The sequence below is a fragment of the Mirounga leonina genome, unplaced genomic scaffold, assembly GCF_011800145.1.
Source record: "Mirounga leonina isolate KUSES-001 unplaced genomic scaffold, KU_Mleo_1.0 Mir_82, whole genome shotgun sequence".
NCBI classification, from domain to species: domain Eukaryota; kingdom Metazoa; phylum Chordata; class Mammalia; order Carnivora; family Phocidae; genus Mirounga; species Mirounga leonina.
The window spans coordinates 11,266,077-11,283,952 of record NW_023270825.1 but is presented as its reverse complement, the minus strand read 5'-3'; the positions used below and the strand labels follow the sequence as shown (position 1 = coordinate 11,283,952).

The 17,876-nt window shown below is 51.2% G+C and overlaps 1 protein-coding gene across 2 annotated transcripts in view; it reads left to right on the top strand.

Annotated features, from left to right (window-relative positions):
• RIN3 (Ras and Rab interactor 3) overlaps positions 1-17,876 on the top strand; it is a 124,549-nt gene that overhangs the window by 58,847 nt on the left and 47,826 nt on the right. Inside the window, exon 1 of one of the 2 annotated variants that reach the window (XM_034993059.1) lies at positions 4,297-4,455. The exons of the other annotated variant lie outside the window; for it this stretch is intronic. Coding sequence (XP_034848950.1) covers positions 4,413-4,455 — 43 coding nt within the window. The 5' untranslated portion in view covers positions 4,297-4,412. Of the gene's footprint in view, positions 1-4,296; positions 4,456-17,876 lie in introns of those variants that run through there. 2 annotated transcript variants of the gene reach the window in all.

Genomic DNA, 17,876 nt, shown 5'->3' with positions numbered 1-17,876 from the left:
TCTTTCTTTCTTTCTTTCTTTCTTTCTTTCTTTCTTTCTTTCTTTCTTTCTTTCTTTCTTTCTTTCTCTTCTTTCTTTATTTCTTCCTTTCTCTTAATGCATTTTTTAAAAATGTTAATTCCAGTATAGTCCACATACAGTGTTATGTTAGTCTCAGGTGTACAATATAGTGATTCAGCAATTCTATACATAACTCAGTGCTCATCACAGTAAGTGTCCTCTTCATCCCCTTCGCCTAGTTCGCCCGCCCCCACCCCAGTGTATTTTGAATCATGGTGGTGCATATAGTTTTTAGCCTCCCTTTATTTATTTAAGCAGTTTATTATGAGCTTTCTCTGAGTTATTAAACATTTTGACAACTTTGCAACCAACGGAATATGTGCCAATTGGTTCTGAAGGAAGACACTTACGATGGGCTCTATAAGTCATGGCTCCTGACGTTGGATCCATAGGGCAGACAGATGGATACACACACACACACACACACACACACACCTCACCAGAAGTGCAAGCCAGACTGTCATAAGTGCTCGAATGTTAAGTGTGTGCTTTGGGGGCATCAAAGTTGATGACTTTTGACTGAAGGAGATCATCCAGACCTCCTTGGGCCGTGGAGGTTGGGAAATCATTGAGAACAAGAAACAGGACAAGTCCTCTTTACCAGAGACCACAGGATGCATCGGGCTCGGAGGCAGGAAGGAGAATCGGGGGGGGGGGGGGGTGCTGTGTTGGGTGTGAGGTGGTGGGGAACCAGATCAAAGATGAGGCTGGGAAGGTGGGATTCGGTTGGGTCACCGAGGGCCTTGACCACCTCCAGGAGTCAGGGACTTCGTTTGCAGTGTCCGGGGAAGGCTGACGGGACTTGGAGCAGGAGGTGCTCTGGCGAGACTGGTGCTTTTGAAGGTTGCTGGCTGTTTTTGGTGAGGATGGGACTGTCCGCCCTGCCAGGAGCATCCCCGAGCAGGAGGAGGGAGGGCTTGGGAGACCTGCCTGAGGGAAGGGTCTCGGTGGTGGGGGATCTGGGACAGGCCCGCGAGGCCAAGAAAAGGGGAAGGGGGGGAGGCCTTTTCAGTGGGTGAGGCTTCGAGGAGGTGGGGGTGCTGTACCACCTCTCTGGGACGCGGGAACAGGACTGCCAGGAGTTTGTTTTGCCCTGAGCAAGTAGGACACAGGGGAAGTTTTGACAAAGATGGGAGAAAGATCTAGAACACAGGGCATTGGCGGCAAGAGAAGGGGAAGATGCGGGAAATGGGTTTGTGGGGGTGAGGGTCCCATGCCAGCGGCAGGCCTGAGTGGGTGGCCTGTGTGTCCAGGGACCGCCACCTTCAGGGGCAGCTTCCAAAAATATGTCTAAGGGAAAACAGTCCAACTCAAGTGTTTCAGAGAGCCAGGGGCCTCTGTGCAGCCCTCCCTCTTTTAGGGGTGACTACAGAAGTGTCAGGGGTCAGGCAGGGTCCAGGCCCCGGTGTCTCGGGCTTTCCGTCACTGGAGAGCAGGAGGTGTGGATTATCTTAGCTCAACATTTGCGTCTGGGGCTTCCGCCGTCCTTTTGAGCTGTTTCTGCCTCCCTCTGCCACCTTCCATGACGACTTGCTGTCTGGAAACTCTCTAGCCAATAAACAGATTTATACTAACATGTGAAAGACTTAACAGCGCCGTAAAGTAGTGCAATGAGGGTGCGCATCGCAGTTCTCAAGAGGAATAAAAGCAATAGCACTGATGCGACAGTGGTGGAGGGTCAGGCATCAGCCAGCAAGGAGTGGCCGTTCGTTTGTCCCAGCTGCCCTGAAATAGCAGGGGAGGAGGCACCCACCTGTTCGGACTGTCCACATCCTCCCCAGGCCCACCGCTCACCAGGGGCCTCTACTTGGGTAGACGGTGAAGTTTCCCAGTGTGCCCTTGCCTGATCTTGCCTATTGGGGGCAATTTCCCCCAGGTTATCACAGTGTGGAGCCCCCCCAGAAGAGCACTAATCCCTGCACCCCCATCTGGAACCGCCCCGCCCTCTACTCTCCCCCCTCCCTTGTACTCACCAGGTTCAGCCCTCTCTGCCTATGCTTGGGTGCTCTCCCCATTCCTCCAGGCCTTCATTGTCTGTTCCATGTTTTCCTATCTCCTTTCCACCCAGCCACCCCCCCACCCCGCTGCCTGGAAGCTTCCAGGCTGTGATACAGTATCTGTGGTCCCCAGAGCCTGGCATGGGGCAAGGCAATAGCAAGTGTTCAGCAAACACGGGGCCATTGATCAACTGCTTTATAACACCTTACGCTTGAATAGACAGATGGCTTGGTCCCAGGAGGACTGGGAGGCTGGGCTTTGGAACCCAGTGGTCCCAAATTCAAATCCTACCCCTGTGCTTTCATCAGCTGTGAAGTCTTGGCAATGCTGCTCAATACTCGGCCTCACTAAGCCTGGGTTTTCTCTACTGTGAAATGGGTTCACAGTGATGGTGAACCAGAACTATGCACAGGAGGTGCCCACAAAAAGTTAACTGCCCTCCCCCTTCCCTGACTGCCTGCCCTCCCCGTTGGCCTGGGTCTTAGGGTTAGAAAATCTGGATTTGTGTTCCATTCTCCCACTTAACTAGCTCTGTGAACTGAAGCAAGATGTTTGACTCCTGGGCCTCACTTTCAACCACAAATGGAGTGAACTGTGCCTCTAAGGAAATTGTTATGAGGAACAGATAAGAAAACATATGTGAACATACCTAACACCAGGCAGGAATGCAAGAGGGACTGTCCATCTGTCCATCCATTCATTCATGTATGTATGTAGCTAGCATCTACTGAGGGTCATCATAAGGCCAGATTCTGCTTTTTTTTTTTTTTTTAAGATTTTATATATTTATTTGAGAGAGAGAGAGCATGAGCAGGGGAAAAGGGAGAAGCAGACTCCCCACTGAGCAGGGAGCCCGATGCGGGGCTCGATCGCAGGACCCTGGGATCATGACCTGAGCCGAAGGCAGACGCTTAACGACTGAGCCACCCAGGCGCCCCAGATTCTGCTCTTAAAAGGATCACTGGGGAAGCTGATTCGTTGGGGCAAGAGTGGAAGAAACAAAGCAAAGTACTTCTGCAAGTGCTTTGTGGCTCTCCCAGCGACCCAGTGCAGAGGCTTGGCTTGCTCTGGAAGGTTTATCCCATGTTCAGGACTTATAAGGAGATACTCCTATAAGCTTTGGGGTTTTCTCCTGAAAGAGAAAGCCAGTCGCTACCTCTGAACACCTCTGGAGCACCTCCCAGATTTGCTTTCCTCTGCAAGTTCTCAGGCGTCTTCACCCCTAGGAAGAGGGAGCAGCTAAAGGGCCAGTGTGAGCCTGTGCAAAGCCATGGGTGGGTGTCATTGAACCAGGATCTAATCTGGCTCCCCCAGTAACTTGCTGTGTGACCTTAAGCAAGTCACTCAGTGCCTCTGGGACTGCTAGGAGAAGGGACCCCTCACCTCACCTGGCATGAGATGGATACGAAATACCTTGGAAGGGCAGAGCCCCACGTAGAGAGGAGGTGCTGTTCTTTATTTGCCTGACCCCAGACATCCCGAGCACCTGGATTATAAAGCCTCGCCACAGCTGAGGAAGATACGTGCCGCTCAGTGTCCAAGCAGCCGGGCAGGCCTCTTGGGAAGCCACGTGATTATGCCTGTCCCACCAACTTCTTCTTTCTGCCCAAACTATTTAAGGAAGAAGTCAGAGGTGGGACCTTCTGGAAAGTTCTATAGAAATGGACTGGTGTCTTCCGTGGCTCTTTGTGTCCATCTCCCTTTATCTGTCGAGAATCAACAAATCATTTGCACTGCTTTCATCAGCAGTCCTGATCCTATCGAGTATGTTTTGTTGTGCTTTTTGTTTGTCTTGGTCTTGGTTTTCACAGTGGAAACTTTTAAGGAACTTGCCCCAGCACAACTTCCCCTGCTGGAATGTTCTTTAATATAGTCATTGTTCCCAGTCCAAGACTGCCCTGAGCAGCCCCCAGGTGAGACCCAGTTCCCCAATAATGAGGCCCTACCCAAGAAATCTCATAGAGCCGTTAGCCCCCAGTTATTAGGGACAGCATGTGCCGGGCACCGTACCAGACTCACTGTGTGCCAGTCACTGCATCAGCTTTCATAGAAGTTGTTTCTCTTGGGGGGTGCAGTCATCTAAGCCTGCGATTCTTGGTTTCATGATGTCAGGGTCCTGGGATCGAGCCCCACGTCGGGCTCTATGCTCAGTGTGGAGTCTGCTTGAGATTCTCTCTCTCCCTCTCCCTCTGCCCCTCCCAGTCATGTCATCACTCTCTCTCTCTCTCTCAAATCAATAAATAAAATCTTTTTTTTTTTTTTTAAGAGAGAAATTGTTCCTCTTGTCTTCCCCACAGCCCTAGGAAGCAGATGCTGGGACCCTCGTTTTGCAGCTGAGGAAATTGTGCCCAAGGATGGAGCTGGGGTTGGGCCCAGGCTGTCAACTCCAAGTTCACGGTACCTTCACCTGGGCCAGGTTGTTTCTTGTCTTGTCTCCCATGGTCCTCAGGCCTGTGGCTCTCCAAGTCAGGGGAAGTTGGAGGAGAAGAAGGAAGGAGCAGACAATCATCAAGTATACTTAGGAACTTTGGAGTGACCCTCCAAATCTGAGGCCTGAGCTAAGTTATATCCAAGCGCTTCATGTTCATTGCACAGACCCAGAGCCTACAGAAAGGGAGCAGACGGGGAGTAGGTGGTTTTCAGCAAGGACAGCTGTGCTGAGGATGGGGTCAGTGGGTCACGTGAGTCCCAGGCCTTTTGATGGTTCTGCCTCCTAACGACCATCAGACAGTGGCTTTGGCGTGCGGGAGCCAGCTCGTTCCAGCTCGTGAGACCGGGGCGCTCACATCTCTTCCCAGCTCGGCGCTTGAAACCAGCGTGGTAGGAGTATTTACGTTATGGAAGCTGGCAAAGGCTGTGAAATCGAGGTTTCTGCCTGGGGGGCTGATGGTTACACGTTTACCATACCCTCTCCATATGGTCTCCAGGTGGTACCTCCAGGTGGTCTCTCCAGTATGGTGGTCTCAGGGCTATTAGATTTCTTTACATGGAAATCCAGGGTTCCCAGAGTCCAACAGAAGCTGCCAGTTCTCTTAAAAGCTACATATGGAACTGGCAGAGTGTCCCTACTGCCTTACTCTATTGGCCAAAGCAGTCCCAGGCCAGCCCAGATTCAAGGGGAGCCGCACGCTGAGGCTCAGCTTCCAAAACCATAAAATGGGGACTCCAGTGCCTCCCTTCCAGAACCACTGGGAGCTGACATGTATGTATGCACATGTCTTGCCAACTAAAGCTTGATGTGTGTGCCTGTAGATATGAAGTGTGTATTTACGTGTAACCGCTTACAATGCTTACATGAAGAGCTGTGTCTTTTTTTAAAAAGGCAGGTGCATGTGTGCTGGACATTTGCAGAAACAGGCGATGCATCCGGGTGGACACTACAGATGTGACATGGATTCCCAGAGAAACCACATGGATAATGGGAGTCGGTCAGCTGGTCACGGGATAGCGTTTGAAATCATGAGGCACCTTCTAGTGGGAGCCTGAGAGCTTCCTTCTTACAGGAGTCAGGGTCCCCAGGACCGAAGTCCCATCAGTCCATGGTTTTCTTGGCTGTAGTAGAAAGAGCATTTTCCATGGTTTTCTTGGCTGTAGTAGAAAGAGCCGACGGACAGGCAGACCTGGATTTGAAGCCTGTCACTCACTACCTGGTTGAACTTGGACAGGCCCCGGAGCCCGTTTGAGCTCCGTTTCCTCATCTGTAACATATGGGTTTGGGGGGCGCCTGAGAGAGGGGCCTGTGGGGGCTTGGACCACGTAGCTGTGCGCTGGGTTGGTGTTGGTTCTGCTCTCTCATGCTCCCTCACAACTCCATTTTCACTGTGCAGTCTTAGGACTCCAGGGGACCCCTGGTGTGCAGAATGTGGTTCAGCAGCTGGTACAAGAAGCTCCCTCTCTGCCGCCCAACCTAGAATGTTCTCCATGTGCCTCTTCCTCTACTGAGTGGGGACACAAAATATTTACTGAGGAAGAGACTACGGATGTAAGACACCGATAGAAATCATTTGTGGAGCTCTTTATGTGAATTAACTCATTTAATGTGCAGATCAACCCTAGGATAGAAACACTACCCTGTGGCAGATTCAAGATGGCGGTACTTTCTTTGACCCTCTTCCCATCAAGGGCTACAGCTGCTCCCCTTGAATCTGGGCTGGCCTGGGATGGCTTCGGCCAACAGACTAAAGCAGTAGGGGCACTCTGCCAGTTCCATATGTAGCTTTTAAGAGAACTGGCAGCTTCTGTTGGGCTCTGGGAACCCTGGATTGCCATGTAAGAAATCTGATGACCCTGAGACCACCATACTGGAGAGACCACCTGGAGACCATATGGAGAAGGAGCAAGGCCCAAGAGGGCCCAGCTGAGCTTAGCCTTTCAGCTGCTCCTGCCAAGGCACTGGCAGGAGTGAAGGCTTCTGGATCCTCTGGGCCAGGACAGTCCCCAGCTGCGTGCCAGTGACCTAGTCAGTGCCATGAGGAGCAGAAGAATCTCCCAGCAGATTTCTGCCCAAATTCCTGACCCATAAAACCATGAGCTACACAAAGATGGTTGTTTTAAGCCAGCAAATTTTGCAAGCAGTTTGTTATACAGCCATAGATAACCAGGACAGGTATGATCTTCATTTTACAGATGAAGAAACTGAGGCGCAGAGAGGCTAAGTGGCTAGCTTGAGGTCATGCATTAGTAAGTGGTGGGTCCAGGGTTTAAACCCAGTAGCCTGGCTCCCTAGCACGTGTTCTTCACACTAGGCTGTACTGCTCTTGAATTGAAAACATGGTTCTGCTCTCAAGGAAACTTCTACCTACTCTGGGGTGCAAAGATCATGCACACTACATAATTAGAGAATTATAGAAGGCATGCACTTATTCATCTACTAGATTTAAGGACACGGGGCCATAGGGATACACAGACAATGTTATTAAGAAGGTGTTAGGATTTTACTGCAATTAGGAAAGATCCCCAACACTGGAGGGTGAGTGAAACCCCATGGGGATGCCTCCGAGGAGTGAGGACATGTGAGGGAGTCCTGTTGGGTGAGAGAGGAAGATCACGGGAGGCGGCGAGAAGTACGAGCAAGGACATGGAGTCGCAGGATGCAGACCATTGACCAGAGCCAATCCCAGGGCAGTGTGCACCCAGGTCTTGATGTTTGGCCTTTATCTAGAAGGCCATGGGGAAGAACCCCTGACAGAGGGACATTAAGAATGGGGGGGACAGGGTGCCTGGGTGGCTCAGTTGGTTAAGCAACTGCCTTCGGCTCAGGTCATGATCCTGGAGTCCCGGGATCGAGTCCCACATCAGGCTCCCTGCTCAGCAGGGAGTCTGCTTCTCCCTCTGACCCTCCTCCCTCTCATGCTCTCTGTCTCTCATTGTCTCTCTCGCAAATTAAAAAAAAAAAAAAAAAAAAAGAATGGGGGGGACATGCTCTCATGGGCCTTTTAAACAGAAGCCCCTTGGGGCACCTGACTGGCTCAGTTAGTAGAGCATGTGACTCTTGATCTTGGGGTTGTGGGTTCAAGCCCCACAGTGGGTATAGAGATTACTTAAAAATAAAATCTTTAGATAGATAGATAGATAGACAGACAGACAGACAGATGCTCCTCACTGCTGGAGGGCAGTGTGGAGGCTGGAGTGCAGGGGAGACCCCCCAGGATGAAGACCAGAGGGGACTTGGCTTGATCCAGGGGCAGCACGGTGGGGCCTGCACCCAGCTCCTACAGCAGGTGTAGAAGGAGGAGGCATAGAGATACTTAGGAGGAGGACTGACATCACAGGTTGGCAGAAATGGCTGAGAAGGAAAAGGGGCCGGTAGGCACCCGGTGTTAGGGATCTGTGGCAGCGTCACCCAAGGTCCAGGGCAAGAGTGGTTGGTGGGGGTGACAGCAAGGGACACGGGGAGCCACCGTGCCTGGGACAAAGAAGCCCATCGCCATCACCCCAGTGGCTGGAACAGTGCCTGGCACATAGTCGCTGCTCAGCAAATATTTGCTGAATGAAAATGGAATAAACCCATGGGTCCAGGACTCAGGAGGGAGGGCAGAGCCCAAGGTAGAGCTTTGAGAGTCTCTGGAGCATGAGATGGTAACTCTGCAGGCTCCCTCTGTTTTGGTCAAGGTGCCCGTTTCCATCTCTGTTCTTACTGGGCTGTAGAATTGCCAGCTGGGAGCTAAGGGAGAATCTGAATGAGATGTCGGGCTGGAGGAGCGTAAGGCTAGAGGAACTGCCTGAGAATTTGGAACCCTGATCCCTGGGAGGTCATAGGAACTTCCCTGTGTCAGCAGAGACTCTTCTCTGTGCCGCAAGTGTGTCCCCTGTCCTGAGCAGGGGCATTTATGGTGATTCAGGAGGGCACCCGGCCCTATGTCTCTGGAGGGCTGCGAGGTCTATAAAAACACCCCTTTCTTCCACTCCCACATTCAGAACCAGCGAGGAGCTAGAGAAAAGGTAAGAACACCCACTTGCCCACTGATGGACTGATTTGGGGATGTAGTTTGACCTACAGCCACAATCCAGTGCCGTATCACCCCCACTGAATTTGCTCCCCAGAACTGTAGGCCTCCCCCTGGCAAGGGCTGAGGCTGCCCGGGACACTTCCCCCAGGGACAGCAGAGAAGTAAGTGACATCCTGAGCCCTGGGCTGGGTATTTGCAAGCCGGTATTCACTCGAAGCATCTGGAAGCGAGTGAAATGTCAGTTGCCCTGAGACTGGTCCCTAGTTCTTGAGTCCATGATTCAGTTTGTGGCAGTGCTGGTGAAGAGGATAGGGGGGTGATTCCTGTGATTCAGAGTCCCGGGGGGCACTCCTGTCTTCCATTCCGCTGCACTGCGAGCACGGATGTCGGGCCCCCGGCAGCACGCTAGGTGCGGGCATCCACAGCGCCCCTGGGCTCCTGCCAGTCGTTCCGGGAGCACGGACTGCCTCTCCCTCTGCAGCCCGATTTCTGAAACTCGGCACACTTGACATTTGGAGCCGATCATTCTTTGCTGGGGGCGCTGTCCCATGCTCTGTGGGGGGTTGAGCAGCATCCCTGGCCTCCCCCGCTAGATGTCTGAAGTACCACCTCCCCACCCTCGGGATGTGCCAACCTGAGGTACCTCCACACATTGCCAAACGTGCCCTGGGGGACAAATTTGCTCCCGCTTGAGAACACTGCTTCTGGCTCTGCCATCCCATGGGGGGGCCATGAGCCACACGTGGCTGTGGAACACGTGAGAGGTGGCCAGTTTGAATTGAGATGGGCTGTCAGTTAAAATTCACGCAAGATTTTGGGGACTCCTGGGTGGCCCAGTCGGTGAAGCGTCTGCCTTCGGCTCAGTTCATGATCCCAGGGTCCTTGCTCAGCGGGGAGCCTGCTTCTCCCTCTCTGCTCGCCCTGCTTGTACTCTCTCAAAAATAAAAAATAATAAGAAGAAAAATAAAATTCACATGAGATTTTGAGTAGTATGAAAAAAAAAAAAAGTAAAATAGCCCACCAGTAATTTTTTATATTTATGGTTTGTCGAACTGATAATATTTTAGATATTTTGTGTTAAATAGAATATAGTATTAGGATTCGTGTGATCTGATTCTGTTTACCATCTCTAATGTGACTGGGGGAAACTTTAAAATTGCACATGTCGTGTGCATTGGTCTGGAGAACCAACGGGTGTGTGCTGTGTGAGAGCATGGACTGCAGAGTCACATCCTGGTATCGTTTCCTCGCTCTGGGACCTCTGACAAGCCACCGAACCTCTCTGGGCCTCCCCGCTTCCATAAGTGGTGGTCACTTTTCTTCTGGAGCTTAGATGAAAGTTTGCAGACTCGGGGGTAAGATCCTGAAGTCGAAGCTGGTTGTTTTCTGAGCTGGCTTGTTTCTTGATGGGTCCTTCTCCTGAACTCGGGACTGTTCTCACCAGCAGGGTGGTGCCGTGGGCCACCTCCTTTTCTTCCAAGCCTTTCTTCTTGATGGGGACCGTCAAAGACACCTCCTTGTTCCTGAGTGTGAGCAGAGGAACAGGCCATGGCTTTTCCAGACTTGCAGCTCATTCTCCGGGGGAGTAATTAGACCCCCTGATGGCGGACAGCCGTGCCTCTGCTCCACTCTCCTCCACCCACCCCTCCCTGCCCCTTCTCCCCAAACACCTCCCTGTCTGCTTACTCTGTAGTCTCCCCTGACACTTGGCAGTTCACTCATCTGTCTAATGTCTCCCCTTCTGTTTTGGCATCTGAACCTACACATAGTTTCCAGGCAAAGTCCCATCTGCGTTGTGACAGTTGGGCGATATTCCTTTCCCCAGACTTAAAGCCTCATCCACACAGTTGCTAAATTTGGAAGAGCACCCTCCAAGAAAAGGAATCTTTCATTCCAGCTTGGACAGCATCATTACAGCGGATGCAGCTGGGGCTCAGAGGGAGTGCTCTTCACAAAGCCTGCTAATTGTGTCCTATCATCCCGGCAAGGACCTGGCTCTGGGGCGGCGAGAAGAAGGGACACCTGACTCCCGCCCTCCCGGGAGCTTCATTCTGGGCTGGAGTCGGGCCTGGGAACATAGCAGGATGTGGTGGAATGATGCTCTCTGGCGGAGTGTGAACCCAGAGCCGGGGCCACCGGGAGGGAGGCCGTAGTTGCTCCTGGGAAGGCTTCCCCCAGGGTGACATGGGGCCTGCCTGGTGATTGGGGGGTGGGGATCTGTGGCCCGTGGGAAGGTGTCTCTGCTAGCTGACTTACTTAAAGCAGGGACACATTGAGTGCATTCCAGTAGGAAGTACTGGGATGCCCTCCGTCCATCCCACGCCACCTCTCTGGAACAAAAGGTGCCTCATATACCAGGTTCCCAGGCTGCTGGCACCTCGTCGTGACTGTGGCCTGTGGGCCACTTGTTTAACCTCCCTGAGCCTCAGTTTTCTTGCCTATAAAAGGAGGATAATGGAGTTTGTCCAAGGCTGGCATGCAGTCGGCACCTAATAAATGGTAGATAATATTATTATTACTATTACTATTATTATTATTATTATTGAAACCTTGAAAACAATACCCTTCCATTATTAATCAGGAGGCTCAAAGCCTGTGCTGGGAATTTGGGAGAAAGGGGCAGAATGACAGCAATCAGAATCAAAACCTAGATTCCAGAGAGCACCACAGTTAAACTCTGGAAAGCACCCAAATTAATCCTCTCTCACAGCATGATGACATACCTTCTCTGGACCTCAGTTTCCCCATCGAAGCAATGAGGAAGTTTGGACCAGTGTCATCTCTAAGGGCCCTTCCATTGTGGCTTTCAGTGGTTCCCCATCCACTAGGAGGAACATTTGCGTAGGTCAGGTCTCTAAGCAAATTTGGGGTGTGGTATAGAACTCAGTAAAAGGACATTGCTGTACTTTTTTCATCTTAAAATTCTTAAGATGAAATCAAGAGGAAATTGCTCCTTATGCCAACCGCAACCAGCAAAGATGGCCATGACTCATAACCAGGGCTGCCATGGACCGTTGCATAGCTTGTGCACTGCCCAAAAGTGCTTCATTGGTGAATTGAATGGGAGTTGAAGTCTAGCTGGTGTTCTGCTTGTCAAGTTGTGCAGTTTAGTGCAGGGCTGCAGCTACCTAAAAGAGGAGACACCTCTCTGCTCCCTTGCGAGATCCTATAGTGGGGCATTAGGAGCATTTGGAAGCAGCCCTCTGCTTGGACCCCTGACCATGGCTGGCAGGCCCTCCTGCTCCTTTCCCTGTCAGCCTCCCTGCAGCTCATACGCTCCCCCTGCGGGCCTGTGGTTGATGGAGGAGATGTGGTGGGGGCAGCTAAGGGAGGATGATCTTCCACTGAGAAACTTCGGGGCTAGGGCGGCTGGGGGTTTTACAGAGGGAGGCTCAAGCCGGCTGGTAAATAGACAGTGAAGGGGCTCCAGGCCAGCCAGTGAGCCAGAAGCCAAGGTGTCCACCCTGGACCACCCCGGCCAGGCAAGGAAAGAGAAAGGGATCTGTCTCCAGCACATTTTCAAATCGTCGTCCTCTCCCAGGTCCCCGCCCTCCCTCCACAGACCTTCAGACTCTGTGTTATCTGTGGTGCAGGGGCTGTGGGGCACCAACCTCTGCACGAGAAGCCAGAGGGCCAAGGAGGGCCTCAGGTATCTCATGCTCACTTGACAGAGAAAGCAAGTCTCTGAGAGTGAGGGCTTTGGACTCTGGGCACGTGGCCACTGGAACCAGGAGCCCGTGCCTGGCCGGTACTGTCCACATTTGGGCTTTGCCTGGAGCAGGACGGAGAGTTTGCACCACCCCGTACTCCAGTCCTTGTATGGTCGGGCAACAGGGCTGCCCAGAGAGCACAGGAGATCTGCTGCCCAGCGGGAGATTGTTTGTTCTGTCTCCTGGCAGCTTCTCCTTCTGCTGGATCCAGCCATTCCTGAAGCCCTAGTCTAGCAGCATCCTTCCTTCAGGCAGGGAGCGGGCTCTTCTCCCATTTCACAGGGGAGGCAGCTGCATTGCAGCATCGTCTGGAAGCAAGGGGTTGCCAGAGCTGGGCCTGGAACCACGGGATCCCCCAGACTGAGAAATTGCTATTTCCCCCCACTTTCAGCCCTGGGAACAGGGGAGATCATTTTCATCCACTGCAGCAAATTGGGCCTTTGGACAGAAAAGAGTCCTCTTCCCGCCTCAGCTGCAACCGGGCCAGGTGGGGGTTCCCATGGCAACCGGACTGGGGCCAGGCCACCAGAAGGCTACTGTGACCTCCCAAGAGGGGAAGGAGCCGAGAGGGGTGGGAGGACCCTGGACAGGTGGGCCCGGCTGCACCTGCCAGGCCTGCAGCTGACTCACCCTCCTGCTGCCCAGCTGTGAACCACTCCCCAGCCTCTTGGCACAGTGGCTTTTTATTCTCAGGGTCTGCACCCCTGGCCTTTCCTGTTGGGGGCCCAGTTTGACGATCTAGTGTGCCTTTTAGGAAGCAGGATGAGAATCCATTAGGATCAGTCTTCCAGCCCATTCTAGGTGATAGGTTTCAGGGAAGGTTGGCTTAGCAGTGTCACATAAGGCTTGGGAGGAGGGCCACTTCCTGGCTTCCCCCCCCGGCTGGAAGTGATGGCCTTTTCTCTCCAAGGGTGAGCCCTGGGAGAGGTCTGTGACTCTGCCTCTCCTGCCAACCCAGGGTCCTTCCTGCCTTCCTCTGGGGACACTTTCCTCCTGGGGAAGTTCTCATCCATCCAATGCTCATTCCATAAACACGCATATTGAGGCCTTGCCACATGCAAGGTTTTCTCTTAGGTAAAATCAACTACACCTCTCCCATCCCCACCCAACCAAACTTTCAATCATCAAAAGAGAATGAGCTGGTTGTTTGAATCTCTATCCTTCAGCAGGATGTCCTAGATAGGTCTTGTAGCCAGACCATTGGCAAATTCCCTGTCATCCTTCTACCTGTGAGGCTTCCTCTCAATTTCTATATCCGTCTACCCTTTTTATCAAGATGATGAGCACAATAGGGCGCCTGGGTGGCTCAGTTGGTTAAGCGACTGCCTTCGGCTCAGGTCATGATCCTGGAGTCCCGGGATCGAGTCCCGCATCGGGCTCCCTGCTCGGCAGGGGGTCTGCTTCTCCCTCTGACCCTCTTCCCTCTCGTGCTCTCTGTCTCTCATTCTCTCTCTCTCAAATAAATAAAATCTTTAAAAAATAAAAAAATAAAAAAATAAAAAAAGATGATGAGCACAATAAATATTTGTCAATAAATGAATACGTAATGAAAATGTCCTAGCTAAAGAGGGACTCTGATCAAGCCCTTCGAAACAAAAGAGCAAACAACCTGATTTAAAAATGGGCCAGGAACGTAAAGAGGTACTTCTCCAAAGAAGTTCCACAAAAGGCTAGTAAGCACAAGGAGAGAGACTAGCATCACCAGTCATCAGGGAAATGCAAATCAAAACCACAATGAGATACCACTTCATCCTCACTAGGATGGCTGTAATCAAAAAGGACTGGCAAAGGGATGGAGAAATTGGAAGTCTCGTATGTTGCTAGTGGAATGTAAAATGGTGCAGTCACTTGGAAAAATAGTCGGCAGTTTCTTAAACATACGTAGTTACTGCATGACCCTGAACTCCACTTCTAAGTCTGGACTCAATAGAAATGAAAATGTATGTCTGCACAAGAACTCGTACATACATGTTCATGGCAGCATTACTTGTGGTAGCCACAAAGTGGAGACAGCCCAAACACCCATCCGTGATGAATGGATAAACAAAATGTGGTCCATCCAAACAATAGATTAGCCAGCCATAAAGAGGAATGAAGCATTGACCCATCCTACCACATGGACAAGCCTTGAAAACGTTGTGCTAGGTGAAAAAAGCCAGACGCAAGGGACCACACACTGTATAATTCCACTTACATGAAATGTCTAGAAGAGGCAAATCCATAAAGACAGATACCTAGATTAGCGGTTGCCAGGAGCCACGGGGAAGGGAAGAGCGGAGAGTGACCACTGGTGGGTCCAGGGTCTCTTTTCTGGGGTAATGAAAATGTTCTAAAATTGATTGTGGTGATGGTTGCACAACTCTTTAAATGCCCTAAGACTGTTGAATTGTGCGCTTCCAATTGGCAAATTGTATGGTATGTGAATGATCTCTTAATAAAGCAGTTAAAAAAAAAAAACCCTCAACGTTTAAAAAAAACCTGTCCAATTAGAAAATGGGCCAAAGACGTGAATAGACATTTCACCAAAGAGGATATACAGATAGCAAATAATCACACAAAAGGATGTTTCGTGTCCTTTTGAAATTCAAAGTGAAACGGCAGTGAGATCTCATTCTACACCATTCGGAACGGCTAAAATAAAAAACGGTGAAAACACCAAGCTGGCAAGCATGGGGAGAAACTGGGTCACTCCCACATTGCTGGCGGGAATGTAAAATGGTACACTCAGGAAAATAGTTTGGCAGTTCCTTTGAAACGTGATGATGGACTTAACCATATTCCCAGCAATTGTTCTCTTGGGAACCCTAGGGAAAGGAAAATGCACTTTCACATAGAAACTTGTACGCACATGTCCACAGCAGTTTTGTACATAATAACTAAAAACTGGAGGGGTGCCAGGGTGGCTCTATGCATTTGTCTTCGGCTCAGGTCATGATCTGGGGGTCCTGGAATTGAGTCGGGGCTCTGTGCTCAGCGGGGAGTCTGCTTCTCCCTCTCCTTTTGCCCCTCCCCCAACTCATGCTCATGCACTCTCTCTCTGTCAAATAAAGTCTTTTTTTCCTTTTTTTTTTTTAAAGATTTTATTTATTTATTTGACAGAGAGAGACAGCGAGAGAGGGAACACAAGCGGGGGAGTGGGAGAGGGAGAAGCAGGCTTCCCGCCGAGCAGGGAACCCGATGTGGGGCTCGATCCCAGGACCCTGGGACCATGACCTGAGCCGAAGGCAGACGCTTAATGACTGAACCATCCAGGCGCCCCTAAATAAATAAAATCTTTAAAAAAAAAAGTAACTAAAAACTGGAAACTGCCAAGAAGCCCTTTAGTGGGTGAATGGCCAAGCAAACTGGTCCACCCGACCCAAAGAATAGTACTCAGCCGTAAAAAGGATCAGGCTATTGATTCACTCAGCAATTTGGAGGACCCTGGAGGAAATTATGCTAGGAAAAAGCCAATCTCAAATGAATGGAATTTCTTCAAAAAAAAAAAAAATCTTTTGCTAGTTTTCTGGTCTTGGTGACTATTTCACTTTGATGTTGAGGTTGTAAATGCTAGAGGCCGGGCCGGCGTGCGTGGACCCCGCATCTCTATCCTATCCCATCTTGATGGTGAGTGGTTAGGTAAAATATTTCCTTTTCTCTAGGCAGAAGTGGTGTCCGGTCGTTGTCACCTGTTGTCACCTCCAGATGTGCCAGGTGTGACTGACGGGGACCCCTTCTCCTGTCTTACCCTTTGAGGGAGAAACGCATTAGACGGGTCTGGCATGTGCCCACCGAGGCTGCGGCTGAGGACCCCGGAGACCGTACACAGTGGAGGGCTTGCTGCTGGCGCTTGTCCAAGGTGACCGGCTGGAACCAGCATCTTTGTTGAGAGGGGCCCCCTGGCTGGGCTCCCGGCCACCAGCTGCTGCCAAGGGCACAGCACCCGCCAGGCATTCCTGAGGCTCTTTCTGAAGCTGGCTTCGCAGGGGAAGGGGCAGCGTGGTCCCCTCGGCGGTGGATGGCACAGGGGCTTGTCGGCTGTGCCCGGTCTCTAAAGCGGTCTCAGCTGAGAGGACACTGGCAACCCATCAGCTTTAGAGAAAAATTTACAGAGACTTTTGGAAGATTAGCGAAAAATGTAGAGACGCTTTAGAGTTTCTCTGCTTTCTGAGGTCATATATGCTCATTATAAAAATCCCAGATAAACATACTATAGGCAGGGAAATTCAGTCCACTCTTGGTGTATGGGTTTCTCTTTTTTTTAAATAATGGCTTTATTGAGAGGTATTTATATAATATATTCAATATCCTACAATTCACCCACTTAGGATGCAAAAACCCACCAGTGGCTTTTGGTACGTTCACAGTGGCCCATCCCTCACCATAGTAGGTCCGAGAACATTTCATCACCTCAAAAAAGAAGCCCCATCCTGCACAATGCGAATGTACTTAATGCTACTGAATTGTACCCTTAAGATGGTTAAAAAGCTAAATTATATGTTTTTTATAGTTTAACACAATAAAAAAGCAGAAACCCATACCTTTAATATCATCTCCCTATCTCCCCCCAAAGCCCCAGTGCTAAGCACCACTAACCTACTTTTGTCTCTGTAAATGTGGTCCACTCTTGATCCCGGCCCCAGAGGGCCGGGTCACCTGTCCTTTTTGGGGTCCTCATGTGTGCCTGGCACAGGGTTGGGTGCGGTGCTGGTGACAGGGAAAGTGAGACCTGTTCCTGCTCCCAGTGGGCCCACAGTCTCACAGCCTCAGATCACAAGGTGAGCACCCAGACGGCGTTTCCCTGCTGGGAAAATGTGTGCTCTCTTGAGCACCTCCTGTGTGCAGCTTTCCCAGGGGAGAGGTCGGAATACTCGGGAAAGGCTCTGGGGCGGAAGGTGGATCCTAAAGGCAGTGAAGGTCAAAGAGGGGGTCCTCGTCCATGGGGAAAGAGCACGAGCAAACACCTGGAGGGTGGAATGTGGACTGTGTTGACAGGGACAAAGTGAGGAAAATGCCCCCCCTCCAAGGGACAAATTTTCTATTGAGGAGCCATAATAATGCAAAGCCAAAGCTACATGCCTACCTCACGCCATGACTGGCTTACTTGTTTTTTTGGTTTTTTTAAGAATTTATTTATTTGTCAGAGAGAGAGGGAACACAAGCAGGGGGAGTGGCAGGCAGAGGGAGAAGCAGACTCCCCGCTGAGCAGGGAGCCCGATGCGGGGGCTCGATCCCACACCCCTGGGATCATGACCTGAGCTGAAGGCAGACGCTTAACCAACTGAGCCACCCAGGCGCCCCGTGGCTTACTTGTTTAAAGTTAGGGTTTGGTAATCCTGTATCCTCGCTGGCTGAGCGTGCTGTGCACCTTCTAGCAGCTCCGGCGGATGAGTATTGCTTATGAGCGGGCACGTGAGTTTCCTAGGACCGCTGTGACAAAGGGCCAAAAGGCTGGGGGGCCAAAAACAACACACATCGATTCTCTGGCCCTTGTGGAGGCCAGAAATCTGAAATCGAGGTGTGGGCGGGGTTGGTTCTTTCTGCAGATCAGGGAGAATCCGTTCCACGCCTCTCTCCCAGCTGCCGGGGACAACCTCACTCCAGTCTCTGCCTGCGTCTTTCCTTGGCTTCTCCTCTCTGTGTGTTTGTGTCCCACGTCTTTACGTGTTTTTATAAGGAC